Source organism: Stegostoma tigrinum, chromosome 2 (genome assembly GCF_030684315.1).
Source record: "Stegostoma tigrinum isolate sSteTig4 chromosome 2, sSteTig4.hap1, whole genome shotgun sequence".
Lineage (NCBI taxonomy): Eukaryota > Metazoa > Chordata > Chondrichthyes > Orectolobiformes > Stegostomatidae > Stegostoma > Stegostoma tigrinum.
The window spans coordinates 84,565,067-84,585,716 of record NC_081355.1 but is presented as its reverse complement, the minus strand read 5'-3'; the positions used below and the strand labels follow the sequence as shown (position 1 = coordinate 84,585,716).

Here is a 20,650-nt window from a genome sequence, read left to right as displayed (position 1 = left end):
GGATGGTGATGTATTGCAAAGTCAGTCAGTGTGTTGCTTGGAGGGGAACTTTCCTGTCCTTGTCCACCTATATTTGAGTGGTCATAGCTTTGAGCTGTCACATTGCACCTTGTATATGGTACACCCTTCCACCGTCTGAATGTTTTAAGGTGGTGGACAGTTCACCAATCAAGTGGCCTGCTTTGTATTGCCCTGTTAAGCTCGTTGAGTGTTAGAGTTGTACCTATTCTGACCTTGTGCCTTTAAATGGAGGGCAGGTTTTGGGGAGTTGGGACGTAATTTAATTGCTGCAGAACTCCAAGTTCTTAGAATTCCTGCTGGAAAAATTTTAAATTGCTGGCAAAGGACCACAGTAACTCCCTGACATAAAGAGGGTGATTGCTGACAAATTCTGTGTTTGGCAACTGTGGGGTTACATTAATGACCATGCATCACAACTGGCAAGAGTCTGAAGTATAACAATTTTTAAGCAAGTAAAATAAGAGATTGAGAGAGAACTAACAAAATGGAATTTTTGCCCAGTTGGAAGACAGGAGGGATTAAATGAGCAAAGAATTAATTGTATTGGACCCAATGGAGTCGTTACGAGGCAGGAAAAGGAGCAAACAAGATGTATTATTAGGGTGGCAATGATAGAATAATGAACTTGTGCATCCAGTAACGAAAGCAAGAGTAAAATCAAGCAAAGCAATATGAAGTGTGCAAGTGACATATGAGCATATGAATTTGAAACAGGAGCAAATCATTCAGCACTTTGCATCTGTTCTACCATTTAATCATGACTGATTTGATTGTGGCTTCAACTGCTCTCTTTCCTGCCTATTGCTGACACCTCTGTTAATTAAAAATCTGGCTGCCTGTTCCTTTCAAATATTCAATGAACCTGTCTCCACTACTCTCTGCAGAAGACAATTTCACGGACTAGCCACTGTCAGAGAAAAAAGTTTTTAATAGTAATGTCCTTTTTGTTTTCAAACTGTCCCCTTGTTCTAGTCTGTCAAGAAGAACCATCCTTTCTGCATATACCCTGTAAAGAGTCTTCAAGATCTGACATTGAAGTAATATGATCACTCTTCTTCCTTCTAGACTGACACAACCTTTCTTTGACCTCTGCATTGCCCTCCAATTCGAGCCATCAATTTAATGAACCTTGGCTGAACTACTTTTAACTTTTTCAAGAGTAGTTATTTACTAATGCCCTGTATAAATTCATTAAAATTTGCCAACTTTTATATTTCATTCTTGATCCAGTAAATTTTAACAGTCAATTTCCCTTCTAATCATTTACTGTTGCTGCATTTTTTTTGTGATTAGTGTGCCAGGACACCTGGATCTCTTTACCATAGAGTTTCCACATCTTCCTTCCATTTAAATATGTTGGTTTTCTGTTATTTTCTGCAAACGTAAACCAGTTCATGCTTTCTCATGTGACACACCATCTATCAAACCTTTGCTCAACCTCACCCTATCCTTTTGAGGACTGTAATGTTCTTGTCATAACTTAATTCCTACCTATCTTTTGGATCAACATATGTAGCAACTGTATGTTTGGTCTTTATTCACTCAAATCGTTGGTGTTAATTATAAATATAAGGTCCCAGCATTAATCTCAGGAAGTCCAATCATATCTTGTCAACCCCAAAAAAATCTTCATTCCACCAATGGCTTCCTGTCAGTTAATTTAATTAATGGATTCCAGAATTTTCCATGTGACAGATGTAAAGCTAACAAGCCTATAATTCAGTGCTTTCTGTTTCCTCCTTTGCTGAATAGAGTTGCATTTTTGTTATTTTCCAATTTGATTGGACTCAGAATCTAGGAAAATTCTGCAAAATTAAAAACAGTGCATTTTGAGGCAGTTAGGCATGTGAACTTACCTTTTTAACTTCGCGCATTTAACTTTAGCCACCTCAGTCTCAACCTTCATAATTGCCCTTTTTCAAATTGAAAAGACAAACCTTAAACAACTCTTCTTTCCCTCAAATTGAATGCAAAATTCAATAATGTTAAGATTGTTGCTACTTTAAGTTGTTTTTTTTCAAAAGAATAACCTGCCACCAAATCTAGGTGCACCTTTTACTATGTTTCAATTAATTAATCCAGTCTTGTTGCCTACTACTGCATTTTAAATAGGCTGCTATCTGGTTGGATATAAAATATGTTGTTCTAAAACAGCCTTGAAGATACTCCATGAGCTCATCTTCACCAAACTGATTTTTGTCCAATCAATTTATATAGGTCAAAATCACTCATGGCCATTTCTGTACCTTTTTTTCTCATGCCTGTGGATACTGTGGCAGAGAGGTGTAATTGCTTCCACAACTGATTTGACTTCTTACTGTTTCCTCCATCACTATTCAAACTAATTCTACATCTTGACTTTTAAAGCTAATTTCGTCCTCAATTAACAAGGCCGTTCTTCACATTTTCCCAGTTTTCTGTCCTTCCAAATATCATGGACCTTTAAATATTCGGGTCCACTTTCTGATTATTGCTGCCTTGCTCTTGTCTTTTAATTTTAAATAGGGATGTGGTCATCACCAGCATTTGATGCCAATCCCTAATTGCTGAGAAGGCACTTGAGGAAACTGCAATGCCGTGGGTTTAGAGTAATATTTAGGTCGGACAGGTAAGTTTCATTCCTTTAAAGGAACCAGATTGTTTTCTCTGACAATTGATAATAATTTCATAGTCATCAATAAAATCTTAATTCCAGATTTTTATTGAAATCAAACTGCATAATGGGCCATGTGGGATTCAAACCTGAGATTACAGAACACTATTTGGGAGCCTGGATTAATAGTTCAATGATGATACCACTAGGTCATCCCCTGTCTTTACAGTTAATGACATCTTGACATCTTCCTTCATTTGATCCAAGTTTTAAAATCCCCCACAATTTAGTTAAAAGCCTTCTCTACTGCCCTAATTATGACTCAGTGGATTACTGGGCCCAGTGCAGTTCAATTGAAGACTATCCAATGATACAGTTCTCATTTTCTCTAGAACTGATGGTAGTGCCTATTAATGGAAGCTCAGTTTTCCACACCAACCTTTTGAGTTGCATATTCAACCCCCTAATCAGTTTTACCTTGTGACAACATGCTCATGGCTCAGGTAAAAATCCGGAGATCATTCCATTCCTAAGGTTTTGCTTTTTTAAATTAGCTTCTCATTCCTAGAAGGGTCTAGGCCCGAAACATCAGCCTTGCAACTCCTCTGATGCTGCTTGGTCTGCTGTGTTCGTCCAGCTCTGCACCTTGTTATCTCAAATTCTCCAGCATCTGCAGTTCCTGCTACCACTACTATTCTGTTCTTAGTTACATTATTTTTACCTACATTGACAATGACATCTAGATCTTCCCTATCCCATTGTAAGTTTCTCATCACCTCAGAGCAATTCTGGTACCAGGCAGGTAACAAAACCAGATTCTGCCCATAACTGCAGAGAACTATCTAATACCCTGACAGTGCTATCCCCCGACTCCAAGAAAGTGATGGCATTTAGCATGCTGGCCTTCATTGGTCGAGGTGTTGAGTATGGAGGTGGACGTTGTGTTACAGTTGGATAAGTCGTTGGTGAGGCTGCACTTGGAGTATTGTGTACAGTTTTGGGCACCTTCTTTATAGGAAAGATGTAGTTAAACTGGAAAGTGTGCACAAAAGATTTACGAGGCTGTTTCCAGGATGAGTAGGCCTGCATTACAGGGAGAGGTTGGCCAGGATAGGAAGTTATTGCTTGGAATATAGGAGAATGAGGGGCAACCTTTATTGAGATGTACAAAATTATGAGGGCATAGATAGGATGAATGCATATACATTTCTTTTGCCCCAGGGACGGAGAATTAAAAACTAGAGGGCAAGGTGAGAGGGGATAGTTTTAAGAAGGACCTGAAGGATAACTTCTTCACGCAGAGAGTGGTGTGTATATGGAATGGTCTGCCAGAGAAAATGGTTGCAGCAGGTACAATAGCAACCTTTAAAAAAACATTTGGATAGGTACATGGATAGGAAGGGTTTAGAGAGATATGACCCAAATGTGAGTATTTGGAACTAGCTAATGGGCGCCATGATCTGCATGGGCCAGTTTGGGCCGAAGGGCCTATATTACACTCTGACTCTACAATTATGTATTTGTTAGCACCCTCCTTTGCTTGAGTGACTTTGCGTACCACAGTACCATGATTTGTTTGTTCATCCACTCTGTAACCCCCACTTGCATTCACAAAGTCTGCAAACCATGCAATAACGCACCTGATCTCACATTTTTATGTGCAAATTAGGGTTTATTCCAAATTAAATCTACTAGTTCAAATTACCTTTACTACTATTCATAAAAGTTTATTCCTGATGAATTACATTAGTTTTGATAAATAATTGAGCAAAATTGTGGGTGGCACGGTGGCTCAGTGGTTAGCACTGCAGCCTCACAGCGCCAGGGACCTGGGTTCAGTTCCAGCCTTGGGTAACTATCTGCGTGGAGTTTGCACATTCTCCCCGTGTCTGTGTGGGTTTCTTCCGGATGCTCCGGTTTCCTCCCACAGTCCAAAGATGTGCAGGCTAGGTGGATTGCCCATGCTAAATTGCCCATAGTGTTCATGGGTGTGTGGGTTATAGGGGGATGGGTCTGGGTGGGACGCTGTAATAGGCGGTGTGGACTTGTTGGGCCGAAGGGCCTGTTTCCACACAGTAGGGAATCTAATCTAACCTAAAATACTCCTCATTCAAACACTTACCTACCTTCTTGTGGAGTCACAATTGACTTTTCTCAGAACATGTTTGTTCTGCAGACAGAAAATATAGCTGTATTAAGTCCTGTATGTGTCAAGACTTCCTTGCACCCTACTGTGCTGTTTCAAACTACTAATTTCACTTCTGAAACTTGGAAGCAAACTGTGATAGAGAAGATTAGTTCAAGAGTTCAACATTGTTACAAAGAGTCCAGAGGTTGTAAAGTGTCTGACAGAAATGTGAGGTACAATTTCTAAAGCTTGAGCTGAGCTCTATTAGAATGCTGTAATCATGAGAAGACAGAATTAACCTCGAATGAAGTAAGAATTAAAATATTTTGCAGCTAGTAGCTCAGGCGATTGTGTAGCTCAATTGACTGGACAGCTTGTTTGTGATTTAATGATGCTAACAGTATGGGTTCAATTCCCTTATCAGTGGAGGTCATCATGAAGGTCCTGCCTTCTCAACCTTTGGTGCTGCCTAAAGCATGGTGACCCTCCTATTAAATTCAGTATAAGCTATATCTCTCTAATGAGGGAGCAGCCCATACCTCCCTGAGTGAAAAGTTGTTGACAATGCTGCTTCACAGTGCCAAGGAACTGAGTTTAATTCCAGCCTTAGGCAACTGCCTGTGTGGAGTTTGCACATTCTTCCTGTCTGTGATGGTTTCCTTTTGGGTGTTCCAATTTCCTCCCACAGCAAAAGATGTGCGGTTTAGGTGGATTGGTCATGCTAAATTGCCCGTGGTGTTTGGGGATGGGCAGGCTAGGTGATTTTAGCCATGGGATGTGCAAGGTTATAATCATAGAGTAGACGGTTTGGATCTGGTTGGGATGGTCTTTGGAGTGTCTATGTGGACTTGTTGCGTCAAATGGCCTGTTCCCCCACTTAGGGATTCTGTTCTATTCTATTAATATTTCCAGGTCAGAAGCTGTAGACTATCTCTCATAGATTGCTTACAATATGGTTTAAGTTAGGAATGTGATAGAATCAAGCTGCCTTGATAAGTGCAACAGCATTCAAGAAGTTTGACACGAACTAGGACATAACAGTATCTACCATCCTAAAATTACACAATTCTACCATTGGTACATATTGGCAACCTTGTACAGGATGTGTTGCAAAAATTCAGATCCTTTCAGCAGCGCACTCCAACCCATGACCTCTACCATCTGGAAGAATAAAGACAGTAGGAGAATGCCAATATCATCTGTATACGTCCCTTCAAACAATGCACAATATGACTTAGCGTTACATTACCGTTCTTTCATTTTCACTTGGTAAAAATCATGGAAGTCCCTCTGTAATGGCAATCTGGATGACCCTACATCACATGAACTTGGAGGTTAGCTCATCACCTCTTCAAGGGCCAGTTAGGGTTGAGAAATAAATTCTGGCCATGCTAGTGACACTTGCATCCTGTGATTTTTAAGCGCTTATGCTGTATACAGATCTAGTTTGTGTGTCGGTTTTAAAGAAGGGTCACTGGACTCGAAAATTCACGGTGCTTTCTCTCCACAGATGCTGCCAGACCTGCTGAGTGTCTTCAGCAATTTCTGCTTTTGTTTCCAATTTCCAGCAATTGTGGTTCTTTGTTTTAGTTTGTGTGGGATTTCATGGCCTTGTTTAAGCTGAATTTGATAAATATTTGTAGTTTTTTCTTTAAAATGTCCCCCAGTAGACGTGGATAGACAAGATTTAAATCATGTAGATCGGTGTTCCATGAATGAGTCTCATCCTGTCCAAAAAGTTAAATTGTTTTGCCACTTCCAATCTCTTTGCACCCACTTGCTGTTTGATTCTTTTTCTTTTTAGTAAACATCTTCATGACAGATTTCTTCTTACTCTGTGATCACCTCCATCTAGGTGGCGATACCTGTGAGTGGCTCCTATCTAGTGGCCGATTCCTTGGTGAAAACGTTTGGCAACCTAATGGCTGCATGATGCATAAATACAAGATCAGGCAAGTGATTGAAAAAATTGCCAGTCATTATTGTACTTGAATTTACATGAATTTTCTGCAGTTTATAATAAGTCAAGCATGGTATTAGCACAAATAAAGCGGATGCAGTATCTTTAGTTACCGAGCTCATCTGCATGGCAGATGAAGTATAATGTGGATAAATGTGAGGTCATCTGCTTTGGCAAAAGCAGAAAGGCAGATTATTAACTGAATGGTGAGAGATTATGGGGAAGGAGAAATGAGACCTAGGTGTCCTTGTACACTGCTGAAAGTAAGAAGCTGTGAAGAAGGGAAATGGTGTGCTGGTCTTCATAGCAAGTGGATTTGCGCACAGGAGGAGGATGTCTTGTTGCAATTGTACAGGACCTTGGTGGGACCAAATCTGTAAAAACCAAAAGAACTGCAGATACTGTAAATCAGGAACGGAAACAGAAGTTTCTGGGAAAGCTCAGCAAATCTCGCAGCATCTGTGAAGAAAAATCAGAGTTAATGTTTCTGGTCTGGTGACCCTTCCTCAGAACATGTGCGTGGAATATTGTGTGTAGTCTTAGTTTCCTCCTCATCGAAGGAGGGATGGTCTGACTGTGGAGGAAGTGCAAAGAAGGTTTACCTGACAGATTCCTGAGATGGCAGGACTGACTTAGGAAGAGGGACTGGATTGGTTATGAATTTATTTACTGAAGCTTTGAAGAATGATGGGTAGAGTCTCAGACAAATCTAAAATTCTAGCAGGACTAGACAGTAAATACAGGAAAGTTGTTCCATATTTGATTTGTTTCCTCACTTGTGGTAAGTGCTTTAAACAGCTGATACACATTAATTTTCACTGCTTTTATAATATTTAAATGACCAGTGCCTCACTACTTTTACTAGTTTTTTTATTTTAATTTATCAAATGAGTGATTTCTCCTCCAGCTAAATCAGGCTGTTACCAAATTAAAATCCTGGAACTTCTTTCCTATCAATATCGTCGGTGTCCCTACAACCAAAGACTGCAACAGTTCAAAAATTTAGTTTACCACCACCACCTACAGGGCAATTCAGAATGGGCAATAAATATTGGCTGAGTCATAGTCTGTGAATGAATGGAGAAAACAAATTTAAAATATTATGACTAAATGACTGTAATTTACTAACCTGCTTTTTCTCGTACTCTATCGGAATCTATTAGGCCTTGAGATTTTAAAACTGAAAGAATCGTAGATGCTTTAAATCAGGAACAAAAACAGAAGTTGCTGGAAAAGCTCAGCAGGTCTGGCAGCATTTGTGGTGAAAAGAGTCAGTTAACATTTCAGGTCTCAACTGGTGGTAGCTGGGAAAACATCAGTTTACATGCAGAAACTAGGGAGGAGGTTAGGGTGGGGAGTTAATGATAAGATAAAGGACAGAATCTATCCGACTGCTCTTCTCTCTCTTTAGGCTCTATCCTTTATCCTGTCGATAACTCTAACTCTAAACCCTATCCCCCCCTCCCCATTTTCTGCTTACAAACGAACATTTTCTCAGCTACCATCAGTTCTGAGAAAGGGTCATGGGACACGTAACATGAAGTCTGTTTTTTTTTCACGTATGCTGCCAGGCCTTGTGATTTGTCATCTTACATCCGAGTGTTTTTTTCCATTATAATGTTTTTACGAAAATTACATCTACTAAATTCTTTCTTTTCGATTAGACACATGTTCCCTTTTGCATTTGGCATATTGTCTCATTTTCATAATGTGAAAAAGAATATCAAATACTCATTTAGCATGTCTTTATATCCTCCTTGTCTGTTACAGTCTTGCCTGTAGCTGGTTTTCCTAGTCCACATTTCTCTATCATTTTTCCTCAATATAACTGAAAATGTTTGCTGTTAATTTTAATATCCCTTGCAAGTTTTTTTTTCAAACATTTCTTGCCCCCTCATTACTTTACCTTCTTTATCCTTTAGCTATTGACATTTGCCCCAGTTAAAATTAGTCATTTACCTGATTACTTAATTGCAAAAGTGGAGTCTTAACATGTAAGTCCAAAATGATTGTGTATTGTATCTACACTGCACTAAATTATTCACATTTTTGGTTTACTGTTTCGTACAGACTATTTTCCTGTGCTCAATTAATTTTTTATCTTTTTGAACACTTTTAATTGCATCATCTGTTTTCAAATGGACGCACCATATCTTAGGTACTCTTTCTTCTAATATTATTTTGAAAACTTGTATTTCTCCCAAGTCTGGCACTGAGCCACTCTGCCACACCAAGTCTGGCCCATTTCTGACTCCTCCCTTCATTTCTTTGACATCTGTTTTTCTACTTTTGGGGATAGTTTAGCCGTTGAAATCCATTACAAACCTAGTGTCTCCTATAGTTAACGACCATAAATCCTCTCACCCGGTCTCCTGTGGGGACTCCATCCAGTTCTACTAGTACCTCCATCTCAGTCACATCTGTTCTAATAATACCACTTTCTGTAGGATAATGTCAGAAATGTCCACCAAGGATTGCTTTACAGAGGTTGACAGTGTCCTCAGCTCTGTTCAACCGATTTCCCGCATTAACACCCTTACCCATTCTCTCCTCTCCTCTCCTCTTTCCAACAAAGATAGGGTAGTTCTCACTTTCCACTTTACTAGCCTCCAAAGGATGATGAGCCAGCATTTCCACCACCTTCAGTGGGATGCCATACATATATTCCTCTCCCTTCCCTTTTCGGTATTCTGCAGGGGCTATTCCATCTGGGGCACTTTGGCCAACTCGTCCTCTTCAACACCTCCCCATACTCCTACGGCCCCTTCCATGCGAGTGCAGAAGGTGCAGTACTTGCCCATTTACCAGCTCCCTCCTCACTATCCATGCTGCAGAAGCAACTTGCAGATGAAGCAGCAATTTACCTGCACTTTATTCAGTCTAGTCTATTGTATACACCATTCAAAGTTCAACCTCCACCATGAAACAGTAGGTGACTATTTTGAGGAACAACTATGCTCAGTCTGGAAAAATGACCCCAAGGTTCAGTTGATTGCCAATACAACACTCAACCATTTTCCCAGGCTAATGTTTCTGTCTAAGGCCTACTGCAGTGTTCCAGCAAGGCATAATGTGAATTGGATAGAGGAACAACACCCCATCAAACGGCTAGGTACCTGATATTCAACATTGCACTTAACGGTTTCAGAATGTGAACACACTCTTCCTTGTTCATTATCTTCGCGCAAATACTTGCATTCCATTATGTGTGGATTGCTCCCAAGGCAGCGAACCAATTTTCAAACATTTTATTTCTAGTTAGCACCCTCCAACCAATTCTGTTTTTCAGCTTGTCTTCAGCAATCTTTGTTTGCTGAACCATTCTCCACTTCCTTGCTTGCTGTCCTTTCACTCTTTCTCCCTTGCTTCCTCCCCCTATCTGGATTCACTTTTGCAGAATGGTCACTGGACTCATCATTAACTCTGCTTTCTCTCCACAGATGCTACCAGACCTGCTGAGTTTTTATAATAATTTCTGCCTTTGTTTCAGATTTCTAGTGTCTACAGTTCTTTGCTTTACTTTCCTGTGCAATCAAAGGAAAACTTTGCTGTTCCTATTCTGAAATCCACTTATGATTAAAGGCTTGCGTGCAATTTATCTTAATTATCTGCTGCACCCATGTGTTAATTTTCAGTGACTGTTAACACCCAGATTGCTTTTGTGCTAAACTTTCTAACCAATGCCATTTCAGAAATGGTCTGCATACCTGTTCTTCCCACAAAACTAGATGATCTGTTTTTTATGCCCACATGATATTCCACCTCTTGTGTTCTTGCCCACTCACTAAGCCTACCAAAATCTTCTTGAATCCACTTTGCATCTTTCTTGCAGGAGACATTCCCACCTAGCTTTGTCATTCCAAACTTGGAAGTCTTGTATTTTGTCTCCACATTCAAATCATTGATACATATTATGAACAGCTCGGATCGAACTACCAATTTGTGCAAATCACATGCTGTCAAATTGAGAGTGACTGAGTTATTCCTATTGTTTTCTACGTATTAGCCAATCCTTAATTCTTAATCCATGCTCATATATTGCCCCTTATCCCATTTGCTAACTAACCTCTTGTAGAGACTTTATTAAAAAGCTTTCTAAAAATCGTAAGTTTGCTCAGTCCACTGACACTTGGTTCTGTTAGTACCATTCTTAAAAACACTCTCAACAGTTTTGTCAAATAGCACACAATTTCTCATTCAGTGATCCATGTTGACTGTGCCCCATCAGGTCGTTACTTATCTTATTGGTCATTTATCACATCACATCTTTTACAACAGGTTCTATCTATTTCCCTTTCACTGATATAAAGCTAACAGGTTTTCTCTGTTTTCTCTCTGCCCCTTCTTAAATATTGAGGTGACATTTGCTATCTCCCAATCTGTGGAAACAGTTACAAAATCTGGAAAACTTTTGATGACCCCCATATAATCATTATCTTCATAGCTATCTCTTTCAGTTGTCTGGGTTGTGGAATGTCAAGGACTTATTGGTCTTGAGTCCCATTAATTTTTCCAAAGCAGTCTTCTTAGTAATATTCCTTTCCTTCAAATCTTGATTCTGGCCAGGCTCTTGGATCTCTAATTCAGAGAGATTTCTTCTAAGTTCTCCAATGAAAGCAGACAGTTATTTTGTTTCTCTTCCATTTATTTACCCATTACAAATTCTTCTGATACTGCCTGTCGTGGTCCCGCATTTGTCTTAAGTAAATTAATTTTTTTTGCATATCTGCTGGAAGTATTATTGCCTATATCTCTGATTTGCTAGCTAATATTTGTACTGCTGTCTAATTCCTTATCGGTATTTTGGTCCTTTTCTCTTGCTGTGTTCTAAAATCTTCTTAATCCTCAATTTAACTCCTGTTGCTGGCAACCTTTATGGGGCCCTTTCTTTTAATCCTGCAACAATTTTCACTTCCTTTGTTAACCAGCTTTGTCCCCGTTGCTGCTAGCAGCACTACCTTTGTATTGGTTAGCTTGCTGTTAACGTGTTCGCAGAAAATATTTTTAGCTTTCATATCTAGTACAGCTTCTAGACACTTAACTGCCCCAAATAGTGTTTACATGGTCACCTAAGACGGAAATGTTGTGACACTTCAAATATAACAGGCAAAATGGATGAAAACCAATAGAACTGTGGATGCTGTAAATCAGGAACAAAAACAAAGTTCCTGGAATAGCTTAGCAGGTCTGGCAGCAGCTGTGAAGGAGAAAACAATTAATGTTTCGGGTCTGGTGACCCTTCCTCAGAACTGATGGTGGCTGGGAAAACATCACTTTATTTGCACAAAATAGGGAGGTGGGTGGGGTGGAGAGTAAACAATAAGATAGAGCCCAAAGTGAGAGCGAGAGACAGTTGAACAGACAAAGGAGTTGCTAATGATCAGGCTGGGAGGGTGAATAGGAAAAATGGATGTATGTGTTGTAATCAAATGTCCTAATTTTTATTACTTCTCTGTTTAACTTTACACTTTTTTGTTTCTTTTTTTAGTGAAGTAAAGAACTGTCTACTGAACAAATACATAGCTTTTGTAGGAGATTCCAGAATTCGGCAGTTCTTCTATGCCTTTGTTAAAATTATAAATTCTGACATTAAAGAAGAAGGTAACAAGGTATGATCTGAACTTCCTTGCTTTGATTTAGACAGTGTCAATAATAGCGGGACAGATTTGCACTAAGAAACTTAATTGCCACTATACATTGAATAATGCTCACTTTGAAACTTTGCATTTCGGTTTGATTTTTGAGTTGCTCAAAATAATTTAACTTAATACATGTTCTATATTGGCTTTAGCAGCATGTGTCAAGGTTGATTGCACAGTATGTTAAAGTTTAATTGAGTTTTCCGTATATGGAATGTTTCATTCACTGCAGCAGGTCTACATTGTTAAAGTGATTAAAATCCAGGATGCTTGGGTACAGTGTTTTGGAAGTGTGCAGATCTCCAATGTTTGTAGGGCAGAAAGGCTTTTAAAGAGGTTCAGATCTTGACTGAGTTTGAAAATGAGAGTTTAAAATAGTGTAGCATAATCTGAAGCAAATGTCAGTTACATGAGCACATGGGGAAATGGGTTTTGGGTGCCCTTGAGTTTTGAAGGAGAGAATGCAGAGGCTGTCTAGGGGTTCATTGGACTGGTAAGCAGCTATAATGAGCCAAGGATGAACTGAGGCACGTGTGGAGTTGGATGACATAAGGAGATGGAAACTACATGATTGTTACTCACTACTTCTGTTATTCAGCAGTGGAAGAAGACCCTGTAACACAATTATAGTAGGTTTTGAGTATGAAACATGCTGACATTTCCCTACTCCTTTGAGCAAGGAAAGAAGGAAAAATTTTTATTGTGGCACATAATTGAGTTTTCTCCCCAGTGGTACTAACACATCTTCAGTGCAAGATCATAGTAATTCAGGATGAAGACTCACCATCGCCACCTTGAGGATCTTTAGTAATGGACAATAATTACTGACCTTACCAATGATGCCAACACACTCACTTGTAGAGCAACTTCGATGCGGGTTTTGAAACCATTACGCATCCTTTGCCCAGGATGCATAAGAAAACTTTTATGATGTCAGGCATTGTATAGCCAATGAATAAAATGAAACGTCATCACTCATTTGTAAACGCTCAGCAGCCAATTTTCACAGAGCCAATTATAACAAGTGCGAGAGAAGTAAAATAATTTAATCGGTTTAACATTTAAATTAGTTGGGGATAATAGATTTTGCAGGTATGTGCAGCCATAAGTGTCCATGTCTGTGTGAAAGTGGAAGCTGGGTCGCTGTTTGTTAATATGAAAGATGACTCCGCTGCCTGATATATAATTGAGAAGCGTGGATAGTTGGAGTTTTTTTCACAGCATGGAAATGTCGGATACTAGGGGCATGGCATTGGTTTAAGATGTGAGGGGGAAAGTTTAAAGGAGAAGTGCAGGGGGCATCTTTTTCTGCACAGACGGTAGTAGCTGCGTGGAGGCATTACCAGGGAGTGATAGAAGCAGGTATGATAGCAAAATTTAAGAGGTATTTAAATACATGAACAAGCAGAGAATAGAGGAATACGGACGATGTGCGTGCACATGGGATTAGTTTTGAATAGCATCATAGTCAGCACAAACATGGCGGACTGAAGGGCCTGTTCCTGTGCTGAACTGTTCTAATGGAGCACGTTTTCAGTACTGCACTGAGGTAACCAGCATGCTTCTGTATGGATTGATTTGATCTATTATTGTCATATGTGCCTCCATTCAGTGAAACGTTTTGTTTTGCACACAGTACAAGCAGATTATATCTTCAAGGACATACAGACCATAGAGCATTTAGGCAGAGTGAGGCATACAAGGTTATGGCTGCACAGCAGCTACACAATATTAGATTTGAAATTAGATAGGTCTGTTCAGTAGTCTAATAATGGCAAGGAAGAAGGAAGCTGTTCTTGAACCTGTTGGCACGTGTGTTTAAGCTTCTGTATCTTCTACCGGTTGGAAAATGTTGTAACTGAGCTGGGAGGGCTCTTTGTTGCTACCTTTCTGCAGCAACCAAAAGTGTGGATGGAGTCCATGGATGGGAGTTTGGCTTGCAGGATGGTCTGAGCTGTGGTTGCAGCTTTCTGTTGTGTCTTATGGTCCTGGGCAGAACAGCTGCTATACCAAGCTGTGATACATCCCAGATAGAATGCTTTCTATGGGGCAACTGTAAATGTTGGTGAGGGTCGTTACGGACATACTGAATTTCTATAGCCTCCTGAGGAAGAAGATGCATTGTTGTGTCACCTTGACCATTGCATTTATGTGGGACAAATTGTTGGTTATCGTAACTCCTAGGAGCTTGAAGTTGTCGACCCTCTCCACCTCCACTTCATTGATGTAGACGGGGGTGTGTCCTCTTCCTTTCTTCCTGAAGTCAATGACCAGTTCTTAGTTTTGCTGATATTGAGAAAGAGATGTTATCTTCGTGCCACAAGGCCAAGCATTCCATCTCCTTCTTGTATTCTGACTCGTCATTGTTTGATGTCCAGCCTGCAACAGTGGTGTCATAAGCGAACTTGTAGATGGATGAAATTTAAACTCAGCTTTATAGGAATTCTTTGAAGCAATCAAACAGTGGGTAGAAGGGATACCCTTGATTTATTGCAATTAGATTGTCAGAAAGCCTTTAATGAAGTCCCACATGAAAAAGTCCTCAGGTTTTAGGAGCTGTTTAAATTCAGAAATCCAATCTGCACCAACCCTCTGCAAAGTACCCCACCCAGAACCACCTTATCCCTGTAACTCTGTGTTTACTATAGCCAATCCACATAGTTGGCATGTCCCTGGAGACTCTATGGGCACTGTAGCATGGTCAATCTGCCTAACCTGCGCACCGTGGGAGGAAATCTGGGCACCCAGCCAAAACGCATGCAGACACGGAAAGAAAGTGCAAGCTCCACACAGTCATCCAAGGCTAAAATCAAACCAGGGGTCCCTGGCGCTGTGTGGCAGAAGTGCTAACTACTCTGCCACCATGCCACCCTATGCATAATTTTGAGTATGCATAATTAAGTCTTTTTCAGATTGTGTGGCATCTAGCCAACCTTTTGGTTTTATATCCATAACTTAGATAAGGGGATCAAAGGTATTGTGGCAAAATTTGCTGATGACATAAGATTAGATGGGAAAATATGTTGTGAGCTTGACCTAAACAGCGCAGATTGGTTTATAAAAATAGAAACGCTGGAAAAGCTCAGCAGGTCTGGCAGCATCTGAGGAAGGGTCACTTGACACAAAACGTTAACTCTGGAGAGAAATCAAATGCTGCTAGATCTGCTGAGCTTTTCCAGTAGTTTCTTTTTTTGTCTGATTTATAGCATTAGCAGTTCTTTCAGTTTTTATTTAAACAGATTGGTTGATTGAGTGAATGAGCAAGACTTTGGCAGATTGAGTATAATGTGGGAAAATGTGGACTTGTGGAGTATTACTTAAACTGAGAATGCCCATGGAATTCGAGATGCAGAGAGATCTAGCTGCTGTAGTGCATGAGGCACAAAAGGGCATGGCTCGTAATCAGATGGCTAATTGGATGCTATCATTCATTATGAAATCAGTTGAACATCAAACTATTATGCTTTGGTCATACAGAGTATTGGTGAGAACACATGCAGTTTAGTCTTCTCGTTGAAGGAAGCTTGTAGGTGGTTCAGAGGAGGTTTATTAGATTGCTATTTTGAGTGAGTAATTTGCCTTAGGATGTTTTGGCCAGGCTAGGCTCGTTTCTGTTGGAGTTTAGAAGAATGAGAAGTCACTCCCTTGAAGTATATAATATTTTGACTGATCTTGTAATGCGGAAGTAGAATGTTTATTTCCTGATGTGGGTGAGTCCAGAACTATGGGATACTGTTGTAACAGAAGAGGGGTAATTTCTTTTTCCTCACAGGAATGTGTAACTTTTGGAATACTCCCTCAGAAACTGGTGGAGGTGGGATCACTAAATATTCTTAAGGCAGAGGCAAATAGATTTATGTTAGGCATCAGGGATAGATGGAGTGTGAAATTCAGAACACAAACAGATCGGTCATGATTTTATTGAATAGTAGAGCAGGCTTTACAGACAGAGTGGCATTCTTCTGCTTCTAATTCACATTTGTGTAATCTAGATCATAAACTGATGTGCCAGAGTGAAACTTCAACCTGTAGCATTCCAAAATAGGTGTGCTACTACTGAGCAAAATTAGAAATAGTCTAATTGTCTAACTATATAAAGCAGATCAATACTCGTCATATCCAAGTGTTTGAAACAATTCGTTCATTGTTAGTGTGCACTGTGCATTCACATACATGTTAGGAGGTAATTTCCAATATTTTGACTGGTATCTCTGCAGGAGCCATGAAGAAGTTCATGTCAGGATGCTGTGTGATTCAGAAAGAAGCATGTAATTGGTGTTCCCATGCAACTGTTACTACTGTCCTTCTATCTAATAGAGGTTGTGGTATTAGAAGGAGCTGTTTGATTGTCCAGAAATCCATTAGCCTGTTGTTAGACCTTGGGTCTCCTTAATTGACAGCTATACCATCAATTTTACATTATTTCCACTGTGTTAAGAGGCTTAAGGGACAGTGAGATTTCAAAACATGAAACTTCTAAAGGGTTTGATTGAAGTTTTTATTGGCCTGTAGCTAAGAGGAGATTTTTAAACATGATGGAAAGTTATTGGTAAGTAGTTTTGAATGCAGTTTTGTGCACACACTTGTCGTAACAGGGTCCATTGGTGGCCATGCCTTTAGATGCTTGGCTGTAAGCTCTGTAATTCTTCACTTCTCCCTAAAGCATGCACATATACGCTCAGTCGCACCTCTTTGTGCTTCCTCCTCTCTTTCCTCCTTTTAGGAAAAATGTATGGAAGTAAGAATCTACTGATGACAATGAAACCATTGCTGATTTTCAGAAAAACTCAACTTGCTCACTGTCCTTCAAGAAAGGAAGTCTGCTACCCTCACCTTATCTGACCTACATGTGACTCCAGACCCACAGCAACGTGGCTGATTTTCAGCTGCCCTGTGAAATGGCCAAACAAGCCATTCAATTGTGATGAAGTTTGACAAAAAGAAATTAAATTGGCCACACCAAAAAAGACAAGGGCACAAACTGCCCTGTTGACCCTACAACTTTACTGAAGCCGTTACTAAAATCTGGTGGCTAGTGCCAGAATTGGGACAGATCTCTCACAGACTAGTTAAACAAACGCCTGCCATAGTCATACTCAGGAAATTGTACCTTACAATTTCCCAGGCACCGTCGTCACCAACCTTCAATATGTCCTATCACACCAGCAGGTCACATTCAGCAAGGTGGGGGCATAGTGGTAGACAGTCATGAGGGACTTGCCCTGGGAGTTCTCAACATTGACTCTGAACCTCATGAAGTTTTATGGGCTTCAGGTTAAACACAGCCAAGGAAAGCTGCTGCTGATTTCCATGAACCATTTTCCCCTGACAAATGAATTGGTTTTCCTCAATGTTGAAAAATAATTGGAGTGAGTACAGAGCATGGCTAGTGCTCAAAATGTACTCTGAATGGAGAATGTAATTGTCCTCCACCAACATCGGCTCAGCAGCAGCACTCCTGATCGAGAAGTTGGGTCCTAAAGGACACAGCTGCTAGATGGGGTCTGTGGCAGGTGGCGAGGGAACCAACAAGAGGGAAAAACAAAATTGACCTCGCTCTTGCCATCTGCCAGCTGCAGATACATTTATCCATGACTATATTGGTAAGGGTGACCACCACACCGTCTTTGTGGAGATGCAGTCCCACTTTCATGTTGAGAATATCTCCAACGTGTTGTGTGGCATTATCATCATTCTAAATGGGACGGACTTTGCACAGAGCAAGCAACTCAAGACTGGGCATCGGAGAGGTACTTCAGGCCATTAACAGAAGCAGAATTATACTCCACAATCTGAAACCTCTTGGCTCACCATATTCCCCACTCAACCATTACCATCAAGCCAAGGGTCAACGATAGTTCACTGGAGAATGCAGACAGGCTTGCCAAGGGCAGTTCCAGGCATACCTGAAAATGAGATGTGAACCTGGTGAAACTACTAAACAGGACTACTTGCGGCAACTGATCGATTTGAGCTAAGCAATCCCACAACCATCAGATTAGATCTAAGCTCTGCAGTCCTGACACATCCATTCATGAATGGTGGTGGACAGTTAAATAGCTCACTGGATGAGGAGGCTCCACACACATTCCCATCCTTAATGGTGAAAGAGTCCAGCATGTCAGTAGATAGGACTGAAGCATCCTCAGCAATTTTCAGCCAGAGTACCAAGTGAATGATCCATCTCATCCTCCTCTAGTGGTCACCAGCGTAACATATACCAACCTTCAGCCCTTCCATGTAATAGTTAAACAAAACAGTTGGAGGCACTTGATACTGCAAAACCTGTGGGCTCTGACAACATTTCGGCAATTGTACTGAGAATTTGTGCTCTCAAACTTGCTGCTGTCCTAGCCAAACTGTTCCAGTACGATCACAACACTGGCAACTACCTGAATGTAGAAAATTGCTCAAATATTTTCTGAACACACCAGTTACCACCCCATCAGTCTACTCTTGATCATCAGTAAAGTGATGGAAAGTGTCATCAATAGTGCTATCAAACAGCACTTGCTAAGCAATACCCGCTCATCTCTAACACCTCCCTCACCTTTCTGGACCCCTCTGTCTCCGTATCAGGCAACCACCTAGAAATCGACATCCATTTCAAGCCCACTGACTCCCACAGCTACCTAGAATACACCACCTCCCTCCCACCCACCTTCCTGCAAAAATGTCATCCCCTCTTCCCAATTCCTTCGCCTCCGCCACATCTGCTCCCAGGATGAGGCATTCCACTCCCATACATCTCAACGTCCTCGTTTTTGAAGAACTGCAACGCACTCTTGTTTTCCCCCCTCCTCGTGTCCCTCCCCCCCGCCGAAGATACTCCTTAAGTAGTGGCTCAGTGGTTAGCACTGCAACCTCACAGCACCGGAGACCCGGGTTCGATTCCAGCTTCAGGCGACTGTCTATGTGGAGTTTGCACATTCTCCCCTTGTCTGCGGGGGTTTCCTCTGGGTGCTCCGGTTTCCTCCCACAGTCCAAAGATGTGCAGGTTAGGTGGATTGGCCATGCTAAATTGCCCGTAGTGTTCAGGGGTGTGTCGATTAGGTGGTTATTGGGTGATGGGTCTGGGTGGGATGCTCCAAGGGGCAGTGTGGACTTGTTGGGCCGAAGGGCCTGTTCCACACTGTACGGAATCTGATTTAATCTAATCTAATCTACCTCTTCACCTCCACTCACCTCTACTGGCTCCATCCCTGCCTCTTTAACTTGTCTGTCTCCTCTCCACCAGTCTTCTCTTCTGTCCATCTTTGATCTGCCTCCCCTCTCTCTCTCTCTCCCTATTCATTTCAGAACCCTCTTTCCCCCTCGCCCATTACTGATGAAGGGTCTCGGCCTGAGACGTCAGCTCTTCTGCTCCTAAGATGCTGCTTGGCCTGTTGTGTTCATCCAGCTCTACACTTTGTTATCCCTGCTCGTTGATGCCCAGTTTATGTTCCACCAGAGCCACTTAACTCCTGACCTCATTACAACTTGGTTCAAACATGGACAGAGCTGAATTCTAGAGAGGCAAGGTGAGAGTGACATCTATTGACATTGACGTTGAGTCTGCGTTTGACGGTGTGTCGCTTCAAGGAGCCCTCGCAAAATTGGAATCAATGGGTTTTGGGGCAAATCCTCCTCCACTGGTTGGAGACATATGGCACATAACAAGATGGTTGTGGTTGTCAGCGGTCAGTCATCTCAGCTCCAGACATCTCTGCAGAAGTTCCTCTGTTTAGTGTCTTCGGCCCAACCACCTTTATCAATGCCCTTCCCTCCATCATAAGGTCAAAATTGGGGAAGTTTGCAGATGATTGCACAATGTTCAACACCATTTGTGAGTCCTTGGATACTGAAGGAGTATCTTCAAATGCAGCTAGTCTTGGGCTAACAAGTGACATCACACAAATGCCAGTCAAGGACCATCTTCAATGAGACAATCTGACCACAGCCCCTTGACATTCAATTGTGTTGCCATGACTGAATCTCCCACTATCAACTTCCTAGGGGTTATCATTGACCAGAATTTCAACCGGACTTGTACCATAAACGCAGTAGATAGAAGAGCAGGTCAGAGGTTAGACGTACTATGATGAGTGGCTCACCTTCTAACTCCCAGAAGCTTATCCATTATCTACAAGGCACAAGTCAAGTGTGTGGTGAAATAATCCTGACTACTAAATGGGTGCAGCACCGACGGCACTCAAGCTTGACACCATCTGGGATAAAGCAGCCCACTTAATTGCCACTACATCTACAAACATTCACTCCCTCCACTTGTGCACACCACCTGCAAGATGCACTGCAGAAATTTGCCAAAG

At 41.1% G+C, this 20,650-nt stretch overlaps 1 protein-coding gene across 3 annotated transcripts in view; it reads left to right on the top strand.

Moving 5' to 3' along the window:
- casd1 (CAS1 domain containing 1) overlaps positions 1-20,650 on the top strand; it is a 114,988-nt gene that overhangs the window by 30,820 nt on the left and 63,518 nt on the right. For all 3 annotated transcript variants that reach the window (XM_059655160.1, XM_059655157.1, XM_048554811.2), the window contains 2 exons: positions 6,598-6,694; positions 12,191-12,311. In XM_059655160.1, coding sequence (XP_059511143.1) covers positions 6,672-6,694; positions 12,191-12,311 — 144 coding nt within the window. In that variant the 5' untranslated portion in view covers positions 6,598-6,671. The remainder of the gene's footprint in view (positions 1-6,597; positions 6,695-12,190; positions 12,312-20,650) is intronic.